We start from the raw sequence: 21,824 nt of genomic DNA, 5'->3' as shown, positions 1-21,824 counted from the left end.
GTCCAGGTATGGCGACAAATAAGAAGACCCAATTAAGACTCAGGTTCGGACCCAAAAGTTTGACAGGTATAGTTTGTCAAATTTTATATCAGAGTCGGGCCCAACCCGATTAAAACCCATAATTTTTCAATATAAAAATGATAAAAATATTATTTTACTGAATATCATTCATGAAGTTTTTATTGGGTCCGGGTAGGGTTTCTCTTATAGTAGACTCGATTGGACCCGAGTTTGGACCTAATACCATACCCGAAAATATAGTCTAAGTCTGGTTAGTGCTAACTTTGCCGGTCTATCTTTTTTTGATGAAAGGGAGAGAGAGAAACTCATTGTCATGCATGGGGGCAGCCAAGTTGGACCAAATTGGTCTAACCAATTGGATTGGTTGTAAAATGTGGGTCGGCTACACATCAATTTGGATTTTTTTTTAATTTATAACTCGAAGAAACCGCACTTGACATGAATACCTGGTTTCACTGTGTCAGCCTGTCATACCTATTGTCATCGTGCTGGCAGGGGCAACAACCCCATAAGAATTGAACCTTGACTACCCGTCTAGCAGCCAAGGTCCCACCCACTACGCCAACGCCTTTGGGCGATCGATTTGGGCTTTGAAACAACATATCAGATGGCTAACATATCTTAAACCCCATCTCACCCATGGATCTCAACACCCCAAGCGCGCCGCAGGAATATTTGTTAGGACCCTGTTCGGAATATAGGAAGTCAGGAACTTAGAAGATCCGGTTCATAAAGTAGCTGATACGCTCATAGATTCCCGGTTCGATCCCGAGCCATTAGAGCGATATAACCGTAAAACCAGTCCAAGAGTGCGGGAGCTGAAAGCCTGGGGTCCAACGATGGCGTTAACGGAACGCCAATTCGATTCGGCCAATTTCGGGCGATCTCCGGCCACCGGAAGACCGATCTCCACGAGGAGCCTCTCAATCCTCTCCTTCTCCTTCTCATTCTTCGTTATTTCAAGCGGAATTAGTGCACGCTGTTTCGGCTCTAGGGCGGAAAGGAAGAAAAAGAGTTTCCGATGGCCGCTCAATCCGTATCTCAGATGCCGATTTCTCCTTCGCCGTCGTCGAAAAGCCAGTTTTCGGCTCTTCTCTGCCTTTGCGTTCCAATTTGAACTGGGAAATTCTGGTTGAATTCGTGTTGGTACCGGGAATCGGCTTCATTCGATTCGGAAGAGGCGTTCCTTGATCCGCGGTGTGATGCTTCCCACGGAGTAAGATATCTTCAATTCTTTTTGCCCCTTTTTTGTTTTTTTTTTGTTTTCTGGAAGAAATAGTAAATTAGAGTGTGGATGGAAAATTAGGGTTTCTTGTTCATCTTCGTCATATCTTTCGTCTTTTAGTGACAGAAAACTGGAGCAAGTTTCTCCTGGTAGCACTCGAAAGTAAGTTCCCTCCCCCAAACATTTTTTTTCTTTTACGAGGTTAAATTTAAATGGTTAGTTTCTCTCTTTGCATTCTACGTGTTTGTTTATTTGATTTATTTGCAGCTCTGATAAATTCTTATGAGATAGAGAGAAATTCTTGCATTGTGATGAATTAACGACACATTGTACACTATTTGAGTTTTAACTTTTTTTTAATTGGGTTGGTTTGTTTGAGTTATTATTTGAAGTAAGGAATTTTCGTTAATTTCTTCTGCCGAGTAGTTTCCTTTAGACATTGGCAACCCGTATGATGGTGATTGTCATTATTTTGCAAATTGTTTATTGTTGGTTTGGTTTATAACCTGAATTTTGGAGGTTTTTTTTCTTTTACCTTGTTAGTTTAACATGTGGACTAATAACTTTATTTGGTTTGCTAGTTCCTCAAAATGCAGATGGTCCGGAATAGCTATTTAATCTTTCAGCATGGCTGAATTGGAAGCTAGAAAACTCAACTATTCGAATACTGGGACTTAGGCTCTTCTTGTGGGAATACTGGTTGAAGGTTAGGTGGTTCTTTATTACGATGATATCTACTTTCTGGTTACTTACTGTTGCTTTTGAAGAGTTTTTATTTTTCTTTGAATATTTTTATTACTGAAAATTGATTCCCTAAATTATGTAATGCAGAATCGGCACTAGTTAAAGCCTATTTGTGGGTCTTTTAGAACTGGATGAGTTGTTTGTGTTGTTTCATTCACATTTCTTCAATTTACTATTCTTTCTTAAAAAAGCGGGATTGCTTTATGGCAGGCTTTGTTCCTTAATAGTGATATTGTTGTTGTTGTTAAGTAAATAAATAAATAAATAACTTGTACGAGAATGCAAACAAATAAATGAACACTAGTTTGTGCCAGAAATGAAGTATATGTTTACTACTACATCTGTTACTGCTGCTATTGTTGACATTACTCATTTCTATAACAAATTGCATTCCACATAAAGATAGTATCAGAAGATTCCTTCAACATGAGTACTTTGTAGTTTGTTGGACAAATCTTGTCTTTATCTCTTTCAAGCAATTTCTTCCACAAAGTGGAAAGACATTCTCATCTTGAAATTCCTAGGATTCAGTAAATCTCCAGTTCATCAAATGAACTTGTTAAGTACATGTGCCTCAATAAATGAACTCACTCGCCACATATCCCTCAATATTACCTCTTTGAATGATCTAGTGTTAGGCTCAATTAGGTTAGCCAATGAACCATTTTATGTTTGAAGTTGTTTATGATCTGGTATGCAATTACTTTTTTGGCAATGGAGTCAAAGGGAACTGTCATAAGAAAAAGATAAGAAAATAATAGTCTTGCATGATTTTTCTTGTAAAAAATATAAAGAAATAAGTTTTAAAAGGTTTTAAAATATACAAGAAACAAAAAATAGAAAATGTATGCTTAAAATATTAAAAAATAAATTTCCCCCAAAATATCATGATATTTTAAGTATTGGCGATATTTTGAAAATATCACAATAAATTGTAGACAATATCATGGGACCTGATATCATCAATATTTTCAAAATGTGGATGATATAGGTGACACTGGGACAAATACATGTACGTACAAATACAAACAATACATGCATGCAGAAATACATACATAAACACATGCACGGACAAATATATGCAAATACATGACTCCAGTGATAGTCATGTTATGGCCAGGGTGGCAGTGTCCACCTTGACCCATGGGCAGTGCCCACCTTGGGCATCTCATTCATACAGGTTTTCAATGCCCTGGTCTCATCTTTTTTTTTTTGTTTAAAAACTGACTTTTGGTTCCAGAGAAGCAATCAATTTCTTCTCTCAAACAGAAACCATTTCCTATGTCATGAGTGAGTTGGAAAAACAAGCCCTGTAATTTGGTCCCACCTGCGAAGTTGTCGTTATTCATTAGGGGAACTTGTAATTTTTCACTGTTCTTTTTTTTTTTATATTTGAGGTCAAAAGTTAAGTCTTCAAGAATATGCTGCAAGTCGCAACATGTCCCATAATAGACTTTCCCCTCTAAAAGTACCCACAATTCTTTTTGTTAATTTTGAAAAGTGCTTGTAAATTTTGTATAGACCTTAGAGTTAGAAAACAATAAAAAAAAATCAATGCCATGTTGTGCACACAATGACAAACCTCGCACGATCGTGAAAATATCACAAGAAATTACCTGAAATTTAAAAAACGGCAATTTCTTGTGATATTTTCATTAGAAACATAAATATCACATTTTAAATGTGATATATATTTTTATTGGCTAATTATCGTAAAAAAATCACGTGTTTTTTATTTAAAGTGCTCATAAATTTATGTTTTTTTATTGGCTATTTGTGTCAGCTTTCCTTTTCAGTTCACTATGTATTTGTGCCCACCCTAGGTTAAATTCTGGACTCCGCCATTGCATGACTCCACCATTAGGGCGATCCTACTCAGGGTTACCAGAAGTGCCATAGGACATGGGGAAGCATGTTTTCCCGAAGTGTGTTTTGGAAGCAGGAAACGTGGCACTTTCGAAATGTGTTGGGAAGCTCCAAAAAAATTGGGAAACACACTTCCCAATTTAGGAGAAGCTCGCTTCCCCTTCTTTTTTATTTTTTTGTGTTTTCATTTTTATTTTCATTTCTTTTCGCTTCCCCCTCGCTTCCTAGGTCGCTTCTGGTTCGCTTCTCTTCTCGCTTTCGAGATGATTTCTGGTTCGCTTCTAAGTCGTCCTGCACTTCCCGCTTCCTAAAATTTTGAAAGTGCCTCGCTTCCCGCTTTCTGCTTCATGCTTTCGCTTCCCGAATCACTTCTCGCTCCTGCTTCTTGCTTTCTGCTTCATGCTTTCGCTTCCCGAATCACTTCTCGATCCTGCTTCCCGATTGACATCTCTGATCCTCCTAGTGTTTGTCCCAAGCCTGGATAAAGGAGGAGCATTGGCGTCAATGACAACTAGCCTTGCAACTTTAGCCACATCTTATGAAAATGAGTCATAAGAGAATGTTGTTTTATGCTAGGGTGTTCCCCGCATGCAACACGCTACGACAAAGCTCTATCGTGGTGAGAAGTGAGCAATGGTGCAAGGCATTCATCACAAACGACACACTATGATGAAACTCTGTCGTAGTGAAAAGTAGGCAAGGGTGTAGGACGTACCCCTGCAAGTGACGCGCTACGGCATAACCAAGTTGTAGCGAGAAGTAAGCAAGGGTGCAAGCAGTGTTATTAAAAACGCGCCTCAAGGCGCAAAAAGCGCGCCTCGCCTCAAGGCGAGGGGCTTTGTGCCTTGAGGCGCAGGCATAAGGCGCAATACCCTTGAGGCGAGGCATGCGCCTCATAGGCCTTGAGGCGCACGCCTTGAGGCGAGGCGTGCCTCGGACTGAGGCTCACACGCTCAATTTATTTGGTCAAATGAGGGTCAAAACCCTCATTCGACCTAAAAAATAGGGCTTAAACAAAGCCCAACCGACCCATTTTTATTTTTTTCCCACCTATCTCCCTCTTTCTCGTTTTTGTGCACGACAACAGGACCACCGTCGCCGGCGATCTGATGGCGAGCCCCGACGGCAGCATCCTCTGGAACGAGATCGAGACAGGCCTCCGGCACCGGGATCCGGTGAGGTTCGACTGGTGGTACAATGAGCTCACCTTTCTGGGGCTACCCTTCTACAAGAGGGTCATCTCCGCCATGAAAGCTCGCGACTTGTGCGTCGAGAGCATCGAGGGGTCGCTGGTGTGCTACGCCAAGAAATTCATTCCAGGCCTGTCACGACGGAACAGGGTGCCGTCCTCGCACTCCTTCTCCATCGCAACGGAGGACGATCAGAGGGAGCTGCTGGAGACGGTGGTGAGCCATATGCTGGTGAGGAAGAGCAGCAGCTCGACCACGACGACGAGGCTTCTGTTTGGGCTGCTCTTGACGGCGAACATCATGAGCGCGTCGGAGTCGTGCCAGACAACGCTGGAGAGGAAGATCGCCGTGCAGCTGGACCAGGCGATGCTGGACGATTTGCTGCTGCCGAGCTACTCCTACCTCATCGAGACCCTCTACGACATCAATTGCGTGGAGAGGATTCTTGGCTACTTCCTCGAGGGGTGCGGTGGTGCAGACGGAGAGGAAGAGGATTCTTGGCTACTACCTCATCGAGACCCTCTGGTTATGAACTATTAGTTCTTGGTGTTTGAAACCCATCTGTTGGGTTGGACTGTAGGCCGAGTTGCTTGAGTGTCTGGTTGTTGGTTCTGTTGGGTGAACAAGAAATGCAGACAGGTAAAAATCAAATGTGTTAGTTTGTATCAGCAAGCTACAAGTGCTGAAGTCACAAATTTCCTAAGATGGTGAGTGTCCTTTTCAAAGTGTAATCTCTGAGGATCTCCTGATTTCTGAGAATGCAGCCAAAAACGACTAAGTTTTTTAAAACACATTTCCAGACAACTTTCCACTGGAGCTGTCAAACAGAAAGCTGAAATTAATTAATGGTTAAAATCCATACAAAATATCACTTTTAAACTTTTGTTTAAAAAAAGTGTTCTGTATATTTTTACTATGCAGTTTAGTAATTTTATTATCTCATCATCTCATGGTTAATCTGTGTTAGTCTTCCTTCTTGTGCCTGTTATCTGTATGGTATCGTAATTATATTAACATTTGGTTGTTAATGCTAACATGCATTTTCTAATTATGACATTGTATTGTTAATGCTAAGATGCATTTCGTTGTTAATGCTATTTTTTAATTTAATGAATGCCCATGCTTTATTTTTTAGATACTTATATAGATCAAGTTGTTGCATTAATGTTACTTTTACAAGTTAATCTCATATTTTTTTCAGTATTTATTTGAGATTTTTTATTTCATATTGGTTGTTGCTTCATCAATAAAGATTTTTTTATTTTTTTATAATTTTAGATATTTTTTATAGTTTTTTTTAAGTTTTTTAAAAAAAAAAACTTTGAGGCTTACGCTTTACGCCTCACCTCAGATTTTGGTGGAGCGCCTCGCTACGCCTCAACGCTTTTCACAACACTGAGTGCAAGGCATGATGATGAAATATATGCAAATACATGTATGAACATTTTGTGCAAATACATGCACGGACATGCATGAACACATATACACAAACACATGCATGAATAAAATGTTCAAATACATGAAAAAACGTTTGACTACTTTGACTCCAAAAATGTACACTTGTTTGGGAGTCAAAACCAGTTGCTTGAAATGCTAAAACCATATGAAATCCAAAAGGGGTTCCCAAACAATATGTGGTATTGGCAACTCCAAAACCATGCTTTGGCAACACATGGAAACTTATGTCATATGGACTCCCCAAATAGGTCGCTGCACCCTTGTTCACTTTACGCGGGTGCGGCACCCAGTGCGGTCAATAAACCCTGGGTGTGGTCAACCCACACCTATGGTTTTGCCCAAAATGAACTCGGTTATGAGTCGGGTTCAAGCTTGACCCGAGCTTGGACCGACCTTGCTTGAATCTGACTCGTGTCGGGTACCAAGCCTGACCTGGCCTAGCTCGTTAGCTCGTAAGGGCTTCGCACAACACAGAGAGAGAGAGAGAGAGAGAGAGAGAGAGAGAGAGAGAGAGAGAGAGAGAGAGAGAGAGAGAGAGAGACTTCTCCTCTCTCCCCCCTCAATTGGGAAGAATGAGAAAGAGAGGGGAAGAGGGAGTCTTCCCTTCTCTTCCTTGAATTGGGAAGATATATATATATATATATATATATATGGGAATGAAAACAGTCCCAAACCTACCAAATAAATTTTTTTTGGTGTTTTTTTCAAAATTCTAAATGAACAAGCATGATTGATTTACTAGAAATCGACATTTGGATCATGAATTTTGGATAGAAAAAGTGGTATTTGGAGCTTCGAAAATTTATGAAAATTGTACGCCATTGATTTTTGAAACTTATAGTAATCTATCCATGCATCGGGATCAAATGCTCCAAGAATTGATTCCTATAAAAACATGGATATAGATCACGTCTGTACGGTCAGAATTTTGAAAAAACACCACAAATCCAATAAAATGTCCATTTGGAAGGTTTGGGAGGGTTTTCCATTGGGGAGGTTTTCAAAATCTTAGATATATATATATATACCACCTGACCCTGCACCCAAGTTTTTTTAATGTGTCGCATTGCCGCACCCGTACCTATGTGACATAGATGAAAACCGTGTTTCCATCCCAGTGCAAGGCTCCCAAACATAGCCTTATTTTTTATGGCTTTGGTAACTAGTAACTACTACAACAATGGTTGTTATTATGACACACAATTGTTTGCATGTTTAGGTTCTCCACAAAGTTGGAAAAATTCTTGATCTTTAAAGGTCTTGCTTTCACTTTGGCATGTGTGTGATATGCAAGTTATAGAAGAATCAAGTTATTTTGACCATACCAACATTGGAAAGTCGTAATAATAATTTCTTTAAATGCAATCAGGTCAGTTAAGGTGTAATCAACAAAGGAAAATGTCCAACAACAAACTTACACAAATTTTTTTCTCTCTTTTTTGAAACTGGTTAGAAGGGCTAGAAAGATTATGGAGCAACAAAGAGACTTTTTTTGGGATTTATAACCCGAAGAAATCGCGCCCGACACGTAGACCTGGTTGCGCTGTCTCAGCCTGCCATACCTACAGTTGTCGTGACGGCAGCGTAAAACTCTGAGGCTAGGGCCTGTGTTGGATGTCGGCTTGTACAGAGGGGTGACTGTAATGAAGTAAGCGGAAACACAAATATTAAGTGTAGAACACTTACAAGTCCAATAATGGACAAAAATAAGAGAGGATACACAAGCACTTTAAGTGCACACATAAATCCACAAAGGGACACGACCAAAAGGCAAAAAGAAGAATATTATCGAGAGTATGAGTGAGAGAACTATTTACAAAATGAAGGGAGAACACCCCTATATGTACACAATCAAGAGGAGGAGCCATTGGGAGCTCCCTACAAAGGGAGTCATTGGGGAGCTCCCAATGGTCATATTTATGACCGTTGGGGCCCCAACGACTCCAAGGTGGGGGCCCCAATGCTCAAAAAGTGAAAAGAAAGAAAAGATAAAAAACGAAAAGAAAAAAAGAAAAAAAGAAAAAAGAAAAAGTTGTTTCTAATAAACAACTTATTATACAAGAGGAAAGACCAAAATGCCCCTATCGAGCAATACAAAGAAATTACAGTTTTTATATATATAAATATGTATATATATATTTAACACTCTCCCTCAAACTTTATGGGAAAAGAATCCAAAGTTTGCCAAGAAGAAAGAGAAAATGAGGAGTAGGAAGAGCTTTGGTGAAAAAGTCGGCCAACTGATACTTCGAGGTGACATATGACAATGTAATAGTTCTTCTTAAATATTCATCACGAACATAGTGGCAATCCATCTCAATATGTTTGGTGCGCTCATGAAAAGTATGATTGCGTGTAGTATAGATTGCACTTTTGTTGCCACAACACATCTTTGATAGAGTTAAGATGATGATACCCTCACTGAGAAGACTTTTAAGCCACACAATCTCCATTGTTGTAGTGGCCATGGCACGATATTCGGCTTCAGTTGAGGATAAAGATACCTTTTGTTGTTTCTTGCACCTCCAAGAAATTAGCGAATTTCCTAAAAAAATACAAAAACCAGTAGTTGAGATTCTATCATTTGGATTACCTCCCCAATTAGTATCAGTACACGCAGTTAAATCAAAAGATGACGAAGAGGAGAAGAAAATCCCTTTTGAGATAGTATTTTTAATATAGCATACAATCCTCGTTACTGCTACCACGTGCACTTTGTTAGGTGCATGCTGAAACTGGCTTGCCGCATGAACAACATGAGCAATATCAGGTCGAGTGATAGAGAGATAAGTAAGAGATCCAATTAATTAACGATATAGAGTAGGATTTTCAATTAGAACACCATCTTCGAGTTTTAATTTAGCATTTATAACTTCTGGGGTTTTCACCTTCTTTTTATCTGAGATTCTCTACTTAGCACAAATGTTAGCCGCTAACTTCATTTGAGAGAGAATATATCCTCTAGGGGAGTAAGCCACTTCAATACCTAAAAAATATCTCAAGAAAGCCAAGTCAAACATGTTAAAAGTTTTCTTTAAGATTGTTTTAATTTCAATCACTCCTTTGTCATTTCCTGTGATAATTATGTCATCAACATATAGAAGAAGAATCACAATAGTATCACATGCTTTCTTGACAAAGAGAGCACTATCAGTATAACAAGAGATGAATCTCAAATTAAACAATACATTACTAAATTTGTCATACCAAGCCTTAGGAGCTTGTTTAAGACCATACAAGGTCTTTTAATTTTAATTTTTTTTTATTTAAATTCACCCCTGGAAGAGATTCCATGTAAACTTCCTCACCAAGATCTCCATTCAAAAAGACATTTTTAACATCTAATTGAAAGATAGACAATTTTTTAATAGACGCAATAGCAATGAGAGCTCAAACACTTGTCATTCGTGCAACTGGGGACAAAGTTTCATCATAATCAATGCTATATTCTTGAGCATACCCTTTGACAACTAGCCTTACTTTATATTATTCTAACGACCCATCACTTTTAGTTTTTACTTTAAACACCCATCTGCATCCTGTAGGTTTTTTGCCGAAGCGAGGATCAACTATTTCCCATGTGTTGGCTTTTTTAAGAGTATTAAGTTCAAATTCCATAGCTTTATTCCAATGAAGATATTGTTTGGCATCTTTATATTGAGATGGTTCATAGTAAGAGCGAAGAGTTATTAGACATGCTCTAAAGTTTGGAGAGAATGAGTCATATGACACAAATCTACTTGGTGCATTAGAAATACGATTTATTTTCTAGGTTGGGACTCTTCTAAAGATATGTTTTGTGAGAATTTGTCAAGAGCACATGGATGATTACCTTCTCCCCCTCTAGTATACACGTGTATTACTTGATACAAATTTTCATGTTGATTACTACCTTCATCATCAAGAGAATGTTTATTATTAGAATCATGGTTAAAAGATTCAAAAACCTTATTAGATTTATCATTTCATGGTAAATCAAATAGAAATGAATAATCAATGTTCTCTCTTGATTCTTTACTTTCAAACCCATTTTCATTTTTAAGAAAAGTAACATCGTCTAAAATATAAAGTTTGTTACTTATTGGATCAAGACACCGGTATCTTTTTTTATTTTTTCCATAGCCTAAGAAAATACACTCAATGGCTTTTGGAGATGTCATTGTTATGAGTAAGAACATAACACCTACAACCAAAGATTCTTAATCTTTTAAAATCATGAGTCATTTTAAAAAGCTTTTCAAATGGAGAAGCATTGTTTAAAGAGATTGAAAAAGTTGTTATTATACAAAAAAGACCAAAATGCCCCTATCGGGCAATACAAAGAAATTACTATATATATATATATATATAACAGTGACATCCATGTGTCTTCTTATTTTTCTTATTAAACTTGTACACTTTTTTTGGTGTACTTTGATTTAAGATGTCTCTCATTTTTCTTTGCCTTTTCAAGTGTTCAATGACAATGGGATATGATGTCAGGGCCTTCTGCTGCTCTCTCAAACCAAGGGAATAAATGGAAAAGAAACAGAGAAAGGGAAATACAGGGGTTAAATAAAAGCGAAAGAAAAGATATGGTTTCCTTGAACTTGTTGTGAGAAGATATGAAATTAAGAAACACTTAAGACATTATGTTGGGAAGAAAATATGAAATATGAAAACATGGATTCCCTGGAATGCTTTAACATATCGATTTGTTGAAGATTTATGGAATTTTCAGTTGAAACATGATGGTTTATCTGCCATAGGCAAATGTGTGTGTTTGCATTAACATTAGTTTGCAGAATGAATATGTGTTGATGGTTACATACACTTTTGATGATAACATGGCTCTGAAGACATCTCAAACATATTTATATGCTCTAGGTGCTGCGCTTTCTAGATAACTTCAATTACATGTTCAAAGTTGAAAACAGACATGGTCATACCTTCTTCACCAAAGAGATAAAAGTGATGCATTTGGAGTCATATGGAAAGAGGCACCCGAATCAAGAATCCAAGAAGTCATACCTGGAAAAGAGGAGATGGCGGCACCGGAAGTGGAAGGTGAAGAGGATGATGTAGAGGCGTTCATCTTTATAAATTGTTGAAGAGTTTCAGTTAGATGAGCGATAGACTCCTTTATGTCACCATCCTTCTTTGAATCTTCATTGACAATTGGAGGAGTTTCCCCCACGGAAACCACCTTCTTTTTGAATCTAGGGCAATCGGGACGAATATGGCCCGGTTCATTACAATTATGACAAATGATTTTTCTTCCTCCACCACCGTTATTCTTCCAAAAATGTGGTGGTTTATATGATCTTACATTGTTGCCGGGTCTAGACACGGCATGCACTTCATCAACATCTCTTTTCAAGGCCAAACGGGTTTCTTCTTGACATAAGTTGGCCAAAATATCGCTTAGAGGAGTAGAGGCCCTATGAAGTAGAGATCCTCTAAGTTGTTCAAATTCGGGATGAAGCCCATGAATAAATTGAAAGAACCTCTCTTTTTCCATTTGCTCTTGTCTCATGGCAATAGCACTTCCTTCCCATTGCGGTTCGAGAAGGACAAGTTCATCCCATAAAGAGGATAGGGCACTATAGTAGTCCCTAATGCTCATATCACCTTGCTTGGTAGCTCTTACCTTTTCTTGTAGAAAAAAATGCCTAGCAAGGTCTCTTTGGGTGTACATGCCTTTCATAAAAGACCATGCTTCATTAGCCTTTTTGAATTTTGCAAGGTTTGCACAAATCTTCAATTCGACATTGTTCATGAACCATGCTAAGATTTTAGCATGCCCACTTTCCCAATCTTCCATTTTAGAAGAGTAATCAAGAATAGCCTTTTCCTTTTCTTCTTCATTCAAAGCTTTTTCCTCACCTCCTTCAAATTTAGTTAACTTCAATTGTGGTTCCGGAATGGTTCCACGTACGTAACCCCAAAGCTTTTTACCTTTGAGATTATTCTCCATAGCGGCCGCCCACATGCGGTAATTGGTCCCATCCAATTTGAATGAGAGATCGATTTTTGCATCTTTGTTGGCCATTTATAGAAAAAGAATTTATAAGACAAGAGAGAGGAGAGGTATTACTTGTCAAGGGAGGATCCGATGAAGCCTTCTTAACCAAGGCTTTGATACCATGTAATGAAGTGCCAAATGAAAAGGGCGAAGTCTCCAAGCGAAAGCACGGAAGCACGCACATACACAAGAGGCCACAAAAGGGCAAAATAAACCACAAAAGTGGTCAAGCACAAAAAGAAGTAAAAAATATATTTCACTTCATAGAATGCTTCACAAGAAGCTTAGGAAATACATGGGGCCATGCCCCTTATTTATACACAGCAAGGGACCCAAGGAGGGGCTCCCATAGAGTCGTTGGAGCCCCTCCAACGGTCATATTTATGACCGTTGGAGGGGTCCAACGACTCTATGTGGACCCCTCTCAAATGAAAAAAGAAAAACTAAAAAAACAAAAAGGAAAAAGAATAAAGGAAAAAGAAAGAAAGAAAAGAAAGCATATCAATGATATGCGTGTACAGGTGAAATGACAGAAATACCCCTATCGGGTTTTACAAAATATATATATATATATATTTATATATGTAGATAGACACATAGACATATATATATTATATATATGTGTATGTGTCGTAATCTATATATATAGATATATATATATAAATATACATCATATTTTAACAGTTAAGTTCTACCTTCATTGGTTCATAGCTGCATACATTCTTGGCAAATAACCGGTGATCTAATTGAGTCCATTTATATGCCATGGCTCGAATTTTGTTCTTGCTGATCAAATATGCATCTTTTAATCACTTGTTGATTTCCGTTATGTGCATTTGGATTGGCCATGTAACGTTACTAATTGTAGCTTCTCTTTCCTAACTTTCTTTCTTTCTAATCTTTTTGGTTGTGATTTTTCCTTCTACAAGTATACTATTTGTAAGTTTTTCACACGTTCTTTTTGCTTCCTATAGATTGCTAGTTGTTGAGTCCAGTTGGCTGTGAAGGTGAAACGTTGTGAGGATGATGATGGGATGCTTTCACTTGCTCATCATTGTTTGAACTCATTGAATATGCTAAGATGATTTTGTAGAAGAGATTCTAGTTGACCTTTGGATCACTTTTAATCTCATATGTTAACAGATCCTAAGGGTCCCTTTCACCACAATTTACACGATTATAAACATTTCCTGTGGCCTTTCATTCTTGTTTCAGAATATTGGAAGATATATTAAACCTTCTATGCTGGAATGGGTAGTGCATAGAAATACCCATCTTTACGCTCATACATTTTTGTACCTTGTCAATATTACTTGGAAATTACTCATGTTTTCTATTCCTCCACTTTAGCTCATTTAGAAGATTTATCTTTGGGACAGGCTCTGGTTGGTGAAACCCTTAAGGTCCCCTCTGCCCACCAGGGAGTACACCCAGCTTCGGCCTTACAACAAGAGTTGCCTCCTGTGGGTTTCGAACTGTGGTCATCCCAAGGCAGAGCCCTTGTGGATATTTAGAAGCTTTATTTGTTATGTTCCAAGCCCAGAAAACATTATTTTCTGGATAATATATTTACCAACACGGAAAATGACTTTTCAGAAATCTATGATTTAACATTTCATAGTGGATAGTTGGCATGATCACTAACCCGGAGGTTTACCATCCTCACTTGTGACGAAATAGATCACTTGGTAAAAGAAAATTGTTCAAAAGCAAGGGTACAATTTATCTTGATTGATAACAGTGCCCCATCGAGAGAGAAAGATCAGTGCTGCCTTTACACAGTGCCTTGATGGTCAACACAATGAAGGCCATCTGTAATAGGGGAAGCGGTGCTAGAGTTTGAGCACCCTGCCTGTTTCTGTCTTCCAAGAAGTTGGACACAAGTGGCTGTAATGGTCTTTACTGTGTGATGTTTGTTTCCATCCTTCAATTTGTTGAGTAATGTATGCAAAGGCCATCTTGAGCTCTGCGGCTAGTCAGCTAGTATTTCAAAAGAACAGATTTGATGCGCACACACATACACATGCATGCATGAACATGTAGACAAATAAAGCATCTAGATTTTTGTGTATCTGGTGCAGAAAACCTACATAGACACACATGCATCTTCGTGCAAGGATGCAGAAGCAGCTTACCTGGGTGGACCCTATATCCACAAATCTTTCTGGTAACAACTTAATCCAATGGGGTCTTTAATTGCATGGACTGATGATTTATTCCATCACTTGCACACCAATCTGCTCCGAGTTGCAGTTCCAGTGTGCAAGAGATGGAATAAACCACAAACCCATGTGCTGGCGGTCGCTGGAAGGTATGAACTGATCCCTCTACTGATGCGAGTCGTGGAGCTTTTAGTTTGTAGTTTTGTATGATGTTAATGATACCTATGGCATCTGGAAACCAGGTCTATCGTTCTACCTGCAAGAAAGCTAGGTTTCTGCATAGGTGGTCTTAGGCAGCAGATCCTTTGTTTTTCCATAGCACAGCTTTGGTATTTATAGAATTTCTTCTATGTGATATGATTGGCCAGACAATTAAACCCTTTTGTCCTAGGCTTATTGTGGTGTCAATGATCAGTTATGAATTTGGGCTTCTTTTTGAAAGGATTAGATACATAATGGTTGTATTTGAACTTACAAGCACATTATTCTTGTGTATCCGTCTGACCTTTAAAACAGGAATGTTGAAGTGGAATGAAAAGCAAAATGCTCTCTGACACGTACATCACGGCAAACGGTGACTGCACACCCATTAAGGGAGCAATTCTGTCTTGAGCATCGGTGCCAACTTTCCTTGGGATCTCCAAAGTGGACATGTGGATTATTCTGAGCTCCAATTCATACGTTTCTGTGAGATGCTTTTCATGGATGGAAAGGTAAGTTTATTGTTGTTTTGTAACTTTAGTAGAGCTGTCTGCCTTTACCTTGCTTTTGATTACAATAATTACTTAAAGTTCATCTTTTCAAAAAGTAAAGCTGAAATTATTTAGCATGTATTGTCCTTCAATATTCTCCAAGGGGAAATCTTATGAAAATCCATCCTACAAAGTCAAATCTTTTAGTGTGGGGCGAATATGTAGGACCCATGTTTCATAATGCTGTAGTTAGTGATGTTAACTTAGGTTCTCTAGGCTTGACTTCTGTTGCCCCCCAATTATGTTTTCCCCTTCTAGGATGGGAGATCACCCACTAGGCGTGAATTCAAACCCAGAGTACTTGAAAAGAATCCAATCTGTGGTATAAAAAAAAAAGAGCATTTTGGACAAGGTCGCGTGTGCTGTATTGCCCCATCCAAATACCCAATCAATGTGTGTACGGGTTAGCTAGGGAACTGTTGACTGCAGGTGATGACTCTGAGAAGAAAGAAGGTGGCCAGGTTCTCAACCAGAGGTGTCAATTCGCTAGGTCATCAGTGGAACTGCAACCTGAAGCTCTCGTGTAGATCTCTGTCATGGAATATTGCTTTTTTAGGTGGTAGCGATCTCTTGTATGACTGAAGGTTTTCAGAGTCCTTTTATTTGAATACCTGTCTTGGTAAAATACACTGCTGCGAATCCAGCCTTGGTTTCTAACCCCAAAACCTCTTGATCCCCCCACAAGCTACAGGGACCACAGAGCGCGCATGCTTGTGCTTGTGCAGTGTACACATGCTAAACAACCTGTGTCCTCTGGAGGATCAAAGTCTATTGACTCTTCAGACGCATATATGCACATACACAGGCAGCCGTGTCCCCTCGTGTTGGTTGAACACCAAGCACGAGGCCATTCATTCCTGCACTTTCTATATTCTAGTGGGTCAAAGATAGAAAGCACTCGACTCCAGTTTCTTGTCATTCTAAGCTGGGACTGGGAAATGGACTGCTTGGTTTTGGGCTCCTCAAGTGGGTTCAGTGAGCGAGTTACAAGCAGCTTGTTCAGTATAAACGAGCTGAGCATGAACAAACGATGTTCGGCTGGGCTTGGTTCTTATAGGCTGTTATGTTAATATGCTTATTGTATATTTTGCTTAACTTTTTTATATACGTGTCTCGAACTTGTCACAAACTCTAGCACAGCTTGGCTGGCCACGATCTAAAGCTAGGATTTAGTTCAAAACTTTAAAACAAACCCAACCTTCAGTTGTTCGGCTTGTTAACTAGCAATTTTACACGGTTACCAGTCAAACTGCGACCCTGTGTGTGTGTGTGTGTGTGTGTGTGTGTGTGTGTGTGAACAAAATAATTTTAGGGCATGTTTGCTTTGGTCACAGTAGGGATGAGCAATCACAGCTGAGGGAGTAGAATCTCTGATTGTTGGTCACAAGGTCAATTTTGTGACGACCACAAGATTTAAGGCAAAATACTTTTCTCATGTTTCACTGGCCTTGAGAAAGTGTTGAAGTTGTGATTTACAATCACAAAATCATGAGAAAATCCAAGAATCACATGGCATTCCAAACATGCCCTTAGTCTCACGTAGCAAAATATGGTACTCCCGACATGGACCAAATGTTTGGGCCTGAGTTCGACTGACCCTTGATTAGACCTTCCTGGATGATAATCGTGTAGGACTTTGGCCAACCGTTGGTCAACCTGAGCGTCTGTGGTTGGGCAATGGCTTCGTGACTAGGCAAAAAAAATTCTCTCCTGCCAAAAGAAAAAGGCTGGTGCTGTCTGATTTCCGTAGAATGAGAGCTTTTCATGGTCATGCATTGGACTTGGCCTTTCTCAAAGCTTGATGGACCAACGGGAATCCAACTCAAGCCGGGGTATGTCCACAATACTGCTAGCTAGCATTTGCCCGAAAGCCTTTGGCAAGGAAGTAGGGCACGGAGGTGGTATCCCATGTGGTAAGCGGGGTCCTGTGTCTAGCTGATGGCCGAGGATTGAATCCCTCTGTCACATGGGGTGGCTGTTGTTCTGGTAGGGGTCCGCCTAACCCCAGCTTGCCTTTCACAAATTAAAATAAAAAAAAAGGAAGCAGGGCACCCTTCAACCAAAATGCAACCGGATGATGGTCCAACGGATGGGAAGGATTCCTCACAACAACCAGTCGGCTAACCAGAGCTCTCTCTCTCTCTCTCTCTCTCTCTACAGGTGAGTACAAAAACAACACTCTCTCTGGATATTCATTTATATCTAATACTATAAGAAACTGCAATGCACATGAAACGCGACACATAACATACAAGCAACAATCTGGCGGTCATAAACTTAGTTTGGCTTGAAGAATTTGAGCTTGAGCCCGCTGTTCACCATACTCCATACACCACCAGCAGAGAAAGCCAAACTAAATGCAGTACCAAGTATGCCAAGGGTCCAATTGAGGTACCAATTGAAGGAGTACCTAGGGGGCTTCTTGATGAGAACCCACATGAAGCAAGGGTATGCAAACGTGACTGGCAGGGTTAGGCCACCAAGTAGCCCCGCAATACTAGAAAGAAAGGGAAGGGCTACACCAATGAAGAAGGAAATGAAGCCATAGAATATACGGAACCCACACCGAACCCAGAGTGAGCAAGGCCGGTTGGTTCTGCTGGTGTAGCCCGCTTCAAAACTGTCAAAGACTGGCATGGAGTAGATCTGGAAACTGCTTAAGCAGTTGAATACTACTAACATGAAGGTAGTTGCAAGGAGTCCGCGAGGAATGTCATGGATGTGGAACGCATAAAGAGCATTCAAAATACCCCCTTGAGGCATCTGTGACAAAGAAGGAAGCTAGTGTCAAGCAAAAGAATACGAATGCATGCTATGATCCGATGGGGGACCCTCGATTTTGTTGGTCTTCCTGGCCTCATGAAAACCATCCATCCACATCTGAGATGGACCAACATGGAGGTATGAGTGCCATCTATCTCTGAGAAGGATGGTCAAGGTGAATCATGCATGATATTATTATGCTTCACTGCTCATCAATACATTTACAACTGTACAAATGAGCCTGTTGCATTACAGACATTCTGAGTTGCACAGATGTTTCAGCTCCCTAGCTAGTAGGGCATGGCCCATGTTTCGATATCCAGACAGAATCTTCTTGTTCATCTTGGACGCTAGTAAGAGTGAAGGGTGAGGCAGGGCCGGTCTGACCTACTGAGCTCAGGCTATTTGGCCAAGACAGGACGTGCCCAACTTTTGTGGCCTGTTTGGTTAATAAGCCAGGCATGTGACTGGATTGTTTGGCTAAAAGCACCACCGTCCAGCCCATTGGAAACAATGGCCTAATGGTCTCAGCCCACTTCAGCCCACATCCAGACTAGGGCTAGGGTTTAAGCGGGCTTAGCTATAGCCTATTTACAGCCTTCCCTAAGCTGACTGGTCTAATGTGGTAAAAATTCTTTACAAAAAGTAGGACCCTCTAGGTCCTTCTAGCCAATAATACTGGTAGGGACCGCAGGTCCTTCTCTGAAAAAAGAAATGTGACAGTATGGAAAGAAATCACATCCATCTTTGTCGCTTACCCATTTCTTCCAAGGTAAAAAGATGCAAACATCGAGGGCCCCAAAATACGGCAAACAAAATCAAAGAAAAGAAAAAAGCAGTGAGGAAAGAACTCACCTGATTACCATAGGCCCAGAAGCCACCAATGGCGATAGGAAACAAGCACATAGCAATGAAGGAATATGCTACCTTGGCTCCTCTCCACATTGGCAAATAGGCAGGATGTTTGAAGGTTGATGGCATTGTTGCCTGCACATCCAGTTTTTTCCATCAGCCATAGCTCATAAGTTTTAGTATCAATGCAGAAGATTAACGAAGGCACAAAAAAAGAAAAGGTCCTTACTTGAATCTCTAATGCTAAATTGTGTCCTCTAAACGCGAATGCAATGATACCAAGTGCATTCAAGACTGTGAATAAAGAGGCAGAGAATGAAGGTAGGCTAACTGGCTGGTAAGAAATGGTAGGGGCTCTTGGTTGACTAACAGAGAGAACCCAAGCCATGGTAGAGTAAGTAATGGCAGTCACTGCTCCTATGAGTGACAGGCCAGCGATTGAGTTTAGGTTTGGCAGCTGGGACAGAACAATGCAGAGAGATGTGAAAACCAGATACCATTCAATGGTGGACAGGGGGTTGGATTGACAAACAGGACCACAGACAATCTGAAAGAAGAGTTTCATGGTCTCCCCACCAATCAAAATTATGGCTGTTGCAGTCCCTGCAGATAGATATACTGTAGGGAAAAGTGCTAACCAGACACCAAGTCTTTCCCCTGCAATTTGATCACTTCTAACTCAGTGAAAATTTTTAACAGTAACAAGTGTTAGAAGGTTGAAGAGAAGAAGCTGGCTCACCAAAGGCTGCCTGTGCTAGCTCAACATATCTGTTATACCTCCTTCCTGGAACAGCTTCATGTAATCTCACTAGCAACCACAGTGTGTAAAGTTGCCAAAAATACGCTATGGTCAACGATAAAATTCCCCACGTCCTGCAATTTTGACAGCGAGAAAAGAAAGCATCAACTTCCGATCATCACACATGATGCTACCTTAACTAAACTTGAGAAAAGAAAATCAAGCCCAAGAAAGTAGCATCAGATTAAAAAGGCTAGCAACAAACATGAACTATTGTAACAGATTCTCTACTTGCAAGTAGACTCTCTTAAGAGCATCATGGTCTAATCAAAGGAATCTAACTGCTTTATACACCTACCTTGTACTTATGACAAATAGAAACACCTGACTCATTAAAAAGAAGCAGAGAAAACTGTGTTGATAAAAATGGAAATATGTAGTGCAAGAGTACAAGCTAGCACTTAAACAGGGACCATATACAGAGGAGACCAAGAACCAAATCTTGATAAACTTGAAATAAGTACACAGCACGAACTGATAAACGAATCCACATGGCTACCAACCAGTCAGTGATGAAAGAACACGAAACTAATCAGCAATGTCCCTGATGAAATAGAGCAGGTGCGTAACTAATAGAACCTTCACTAATTTATACAGACCAAATAGGCATAGAGGAAAGAAAAGAAAAACAAGGGAGACTATAAGAACAAATTTGTGAACCACCCAAACTGCAGAAAAAAAAAACAACTGAAGTAAAATACACGAGTGAAGTGGATAGCAAGTATCACATCACATGGGTATACTCAATATCACACACCTGGTTTTAACCATAGTGAGCACATAGCAACTAGGTAAACACAACACCATAAGTTGGGGTTAATTTGCTATGTTGGCCACATAATACATAAATTTTCAAAAAAGAAAGGAACTAACGGAGAGTTATCAGTTATGACCACAAACAGTACGAATTCACCAATCTCTTGAACACAGAAGAAAAAAACGACCAATGTAAACTTTTGAGTTTACATAACAAACCAACATGATTGAGTTGATGAAATACTAATAAACAACCTCCATCACATCATATTAAGTAGGTGTACTCGACATTAACAGAACACAACGAGTTTTGTCATTTGGAAATACATGTATAGTTATTATCAAAAAATACCATCCGAGAAAGGCGAAGGCAACGGGTAGGAGGAGGGCCTGGAAGCCAATGCCAGCGTTGAGGTTGTGGAAAGCAGAGTAGTGGGCGTTGCCGTTCCTGGACTCGGTGATGGGGAGCCAGGCGTCTTGGGGGTTGAGCTTGGTGAGGTGCCCAACTTCCTCGAGGTAGCCCTTCATGTTGATGAGGACGCGCTTCATTGGGGTGCCGATGGGGCTGAGGAAGCGAGGGGAGATGAGGGAGGAGGGCGTCCACGGCGTCCTGGGGGTCTTGATGCCCGTGGGGGACACCAACGAGGAGGAGATCTGACGAGGGGAGCGCTGCCCCGAGGGGGTCACTGCGCGGGAGTGGGAGGTCGACAGGATGTCGGGAGTGAATGGTGGCGTCGCCACTCGTGGGGTTGCTGGGATTGATACCAACTCTGCCTCCCCACCTCCTCCTCCTCTTACTCCTCTCTCTTCCATCTCTCTCTGTCTGTGATCAGACTGAATTCACTTGGTGACTAGCTTTTGCACCCCCCTCTCTCTCTCTCTCTCTTCACACAGATAGCTTTGTGACGGACTGCCCTTCACGCTGAGATAACTTGGTCACTACCCTTTTTGCAGTGCGTGTGTGCGTGGGGGAGGAGAGAGAGAGAGAGAGAGAGAGAGTACAAGAAATAATGGAGTTTGAGTATCACTCTGACTCCGATTCGGAGCGTAGAGACTTGACCAGCCCTGGACAACGAGACGAGCAGTTCTCTGTTCGGATCTTATCGGTTTATAAGAAGCCCAACTCGGATCGGCTCGGAAATTGAACTCGGTGAGCCGAACTACGAGCCAGCTCGTTTAGGTAAATGAGCCGAGCGTAAACATGACAAGCTCGGCTCGGCTCACATGGGCTC

The 21,824-nt window shown here is 40.4% G+C and overlaps 1 protein-coding gene and 1 long non-coding RNA gene across 2 annotated transcripts; one reads left to right on the top strand and one right to left on the bottom strand.

The window, feature by feature from the left end:
• Nucleotides 1-877: 877 nt before the first annotated feature.
• On the top strand, nt 878-16,641 carry LOC149841850 (uncharacterized). The gene is made up of 3 exons (XR_016431014.1): nt 878-1,408; nt 1,828-1,952; nt 15,187-16,641. It is a non-coding gene; the product is annotated as an uncharacterized LOC149841850 (long non-coding RNA).
• A 138-nt stretch (nt 16,642-16,779) lies between these two features.
• Nucleotides 16,780-21,516, bottom strand: LOC149841849 (lysine histidine transporter-like 8). Its single transcript, XM_090001188.1, has 5 exons — nt 20,945-21,516; nt 19,777-19,910; nt 19,267-19,694; nt 19,041-19,172; nt 16,780-18,185 (listed from the first exon to the last, which is right to left on the bottom strand). The coding sequence occupies exons 1-5, from the start codon at nt 21,403-21,405 to the stop codon at nt 17,700-17,702; spliced, it is 1,641 nt and encodes a 546-aa protein (XP_089857314.1). The 5' UTR covers nt 21,406-21,516; the 3' UTR covers nt 16,780-17,699.
• Between the last annotated feature and the right edge of the window lie 308 nt (nt 21,517-21,824).

Source organism: Nuphar pumila, chromosome 3, assembly GCF_984573655.1.
Source record: "Nuphar pumila chromosome 3, dmNupPumi1.hap1.1, whole genome shotgun sequence".
Lineage (NCBI taxonomy): Eukaryota > Viridiplantae > Streptophyta > Magnoliopsida > Nymphaeales > Nymphaeaceae > Nuphar > Nuphar pumila.
The sequence above is the reverse complement of the archived record's forward strand: the minus strand, read 5'-3'. Positions and strand labels throughout refer to the sequence as shown.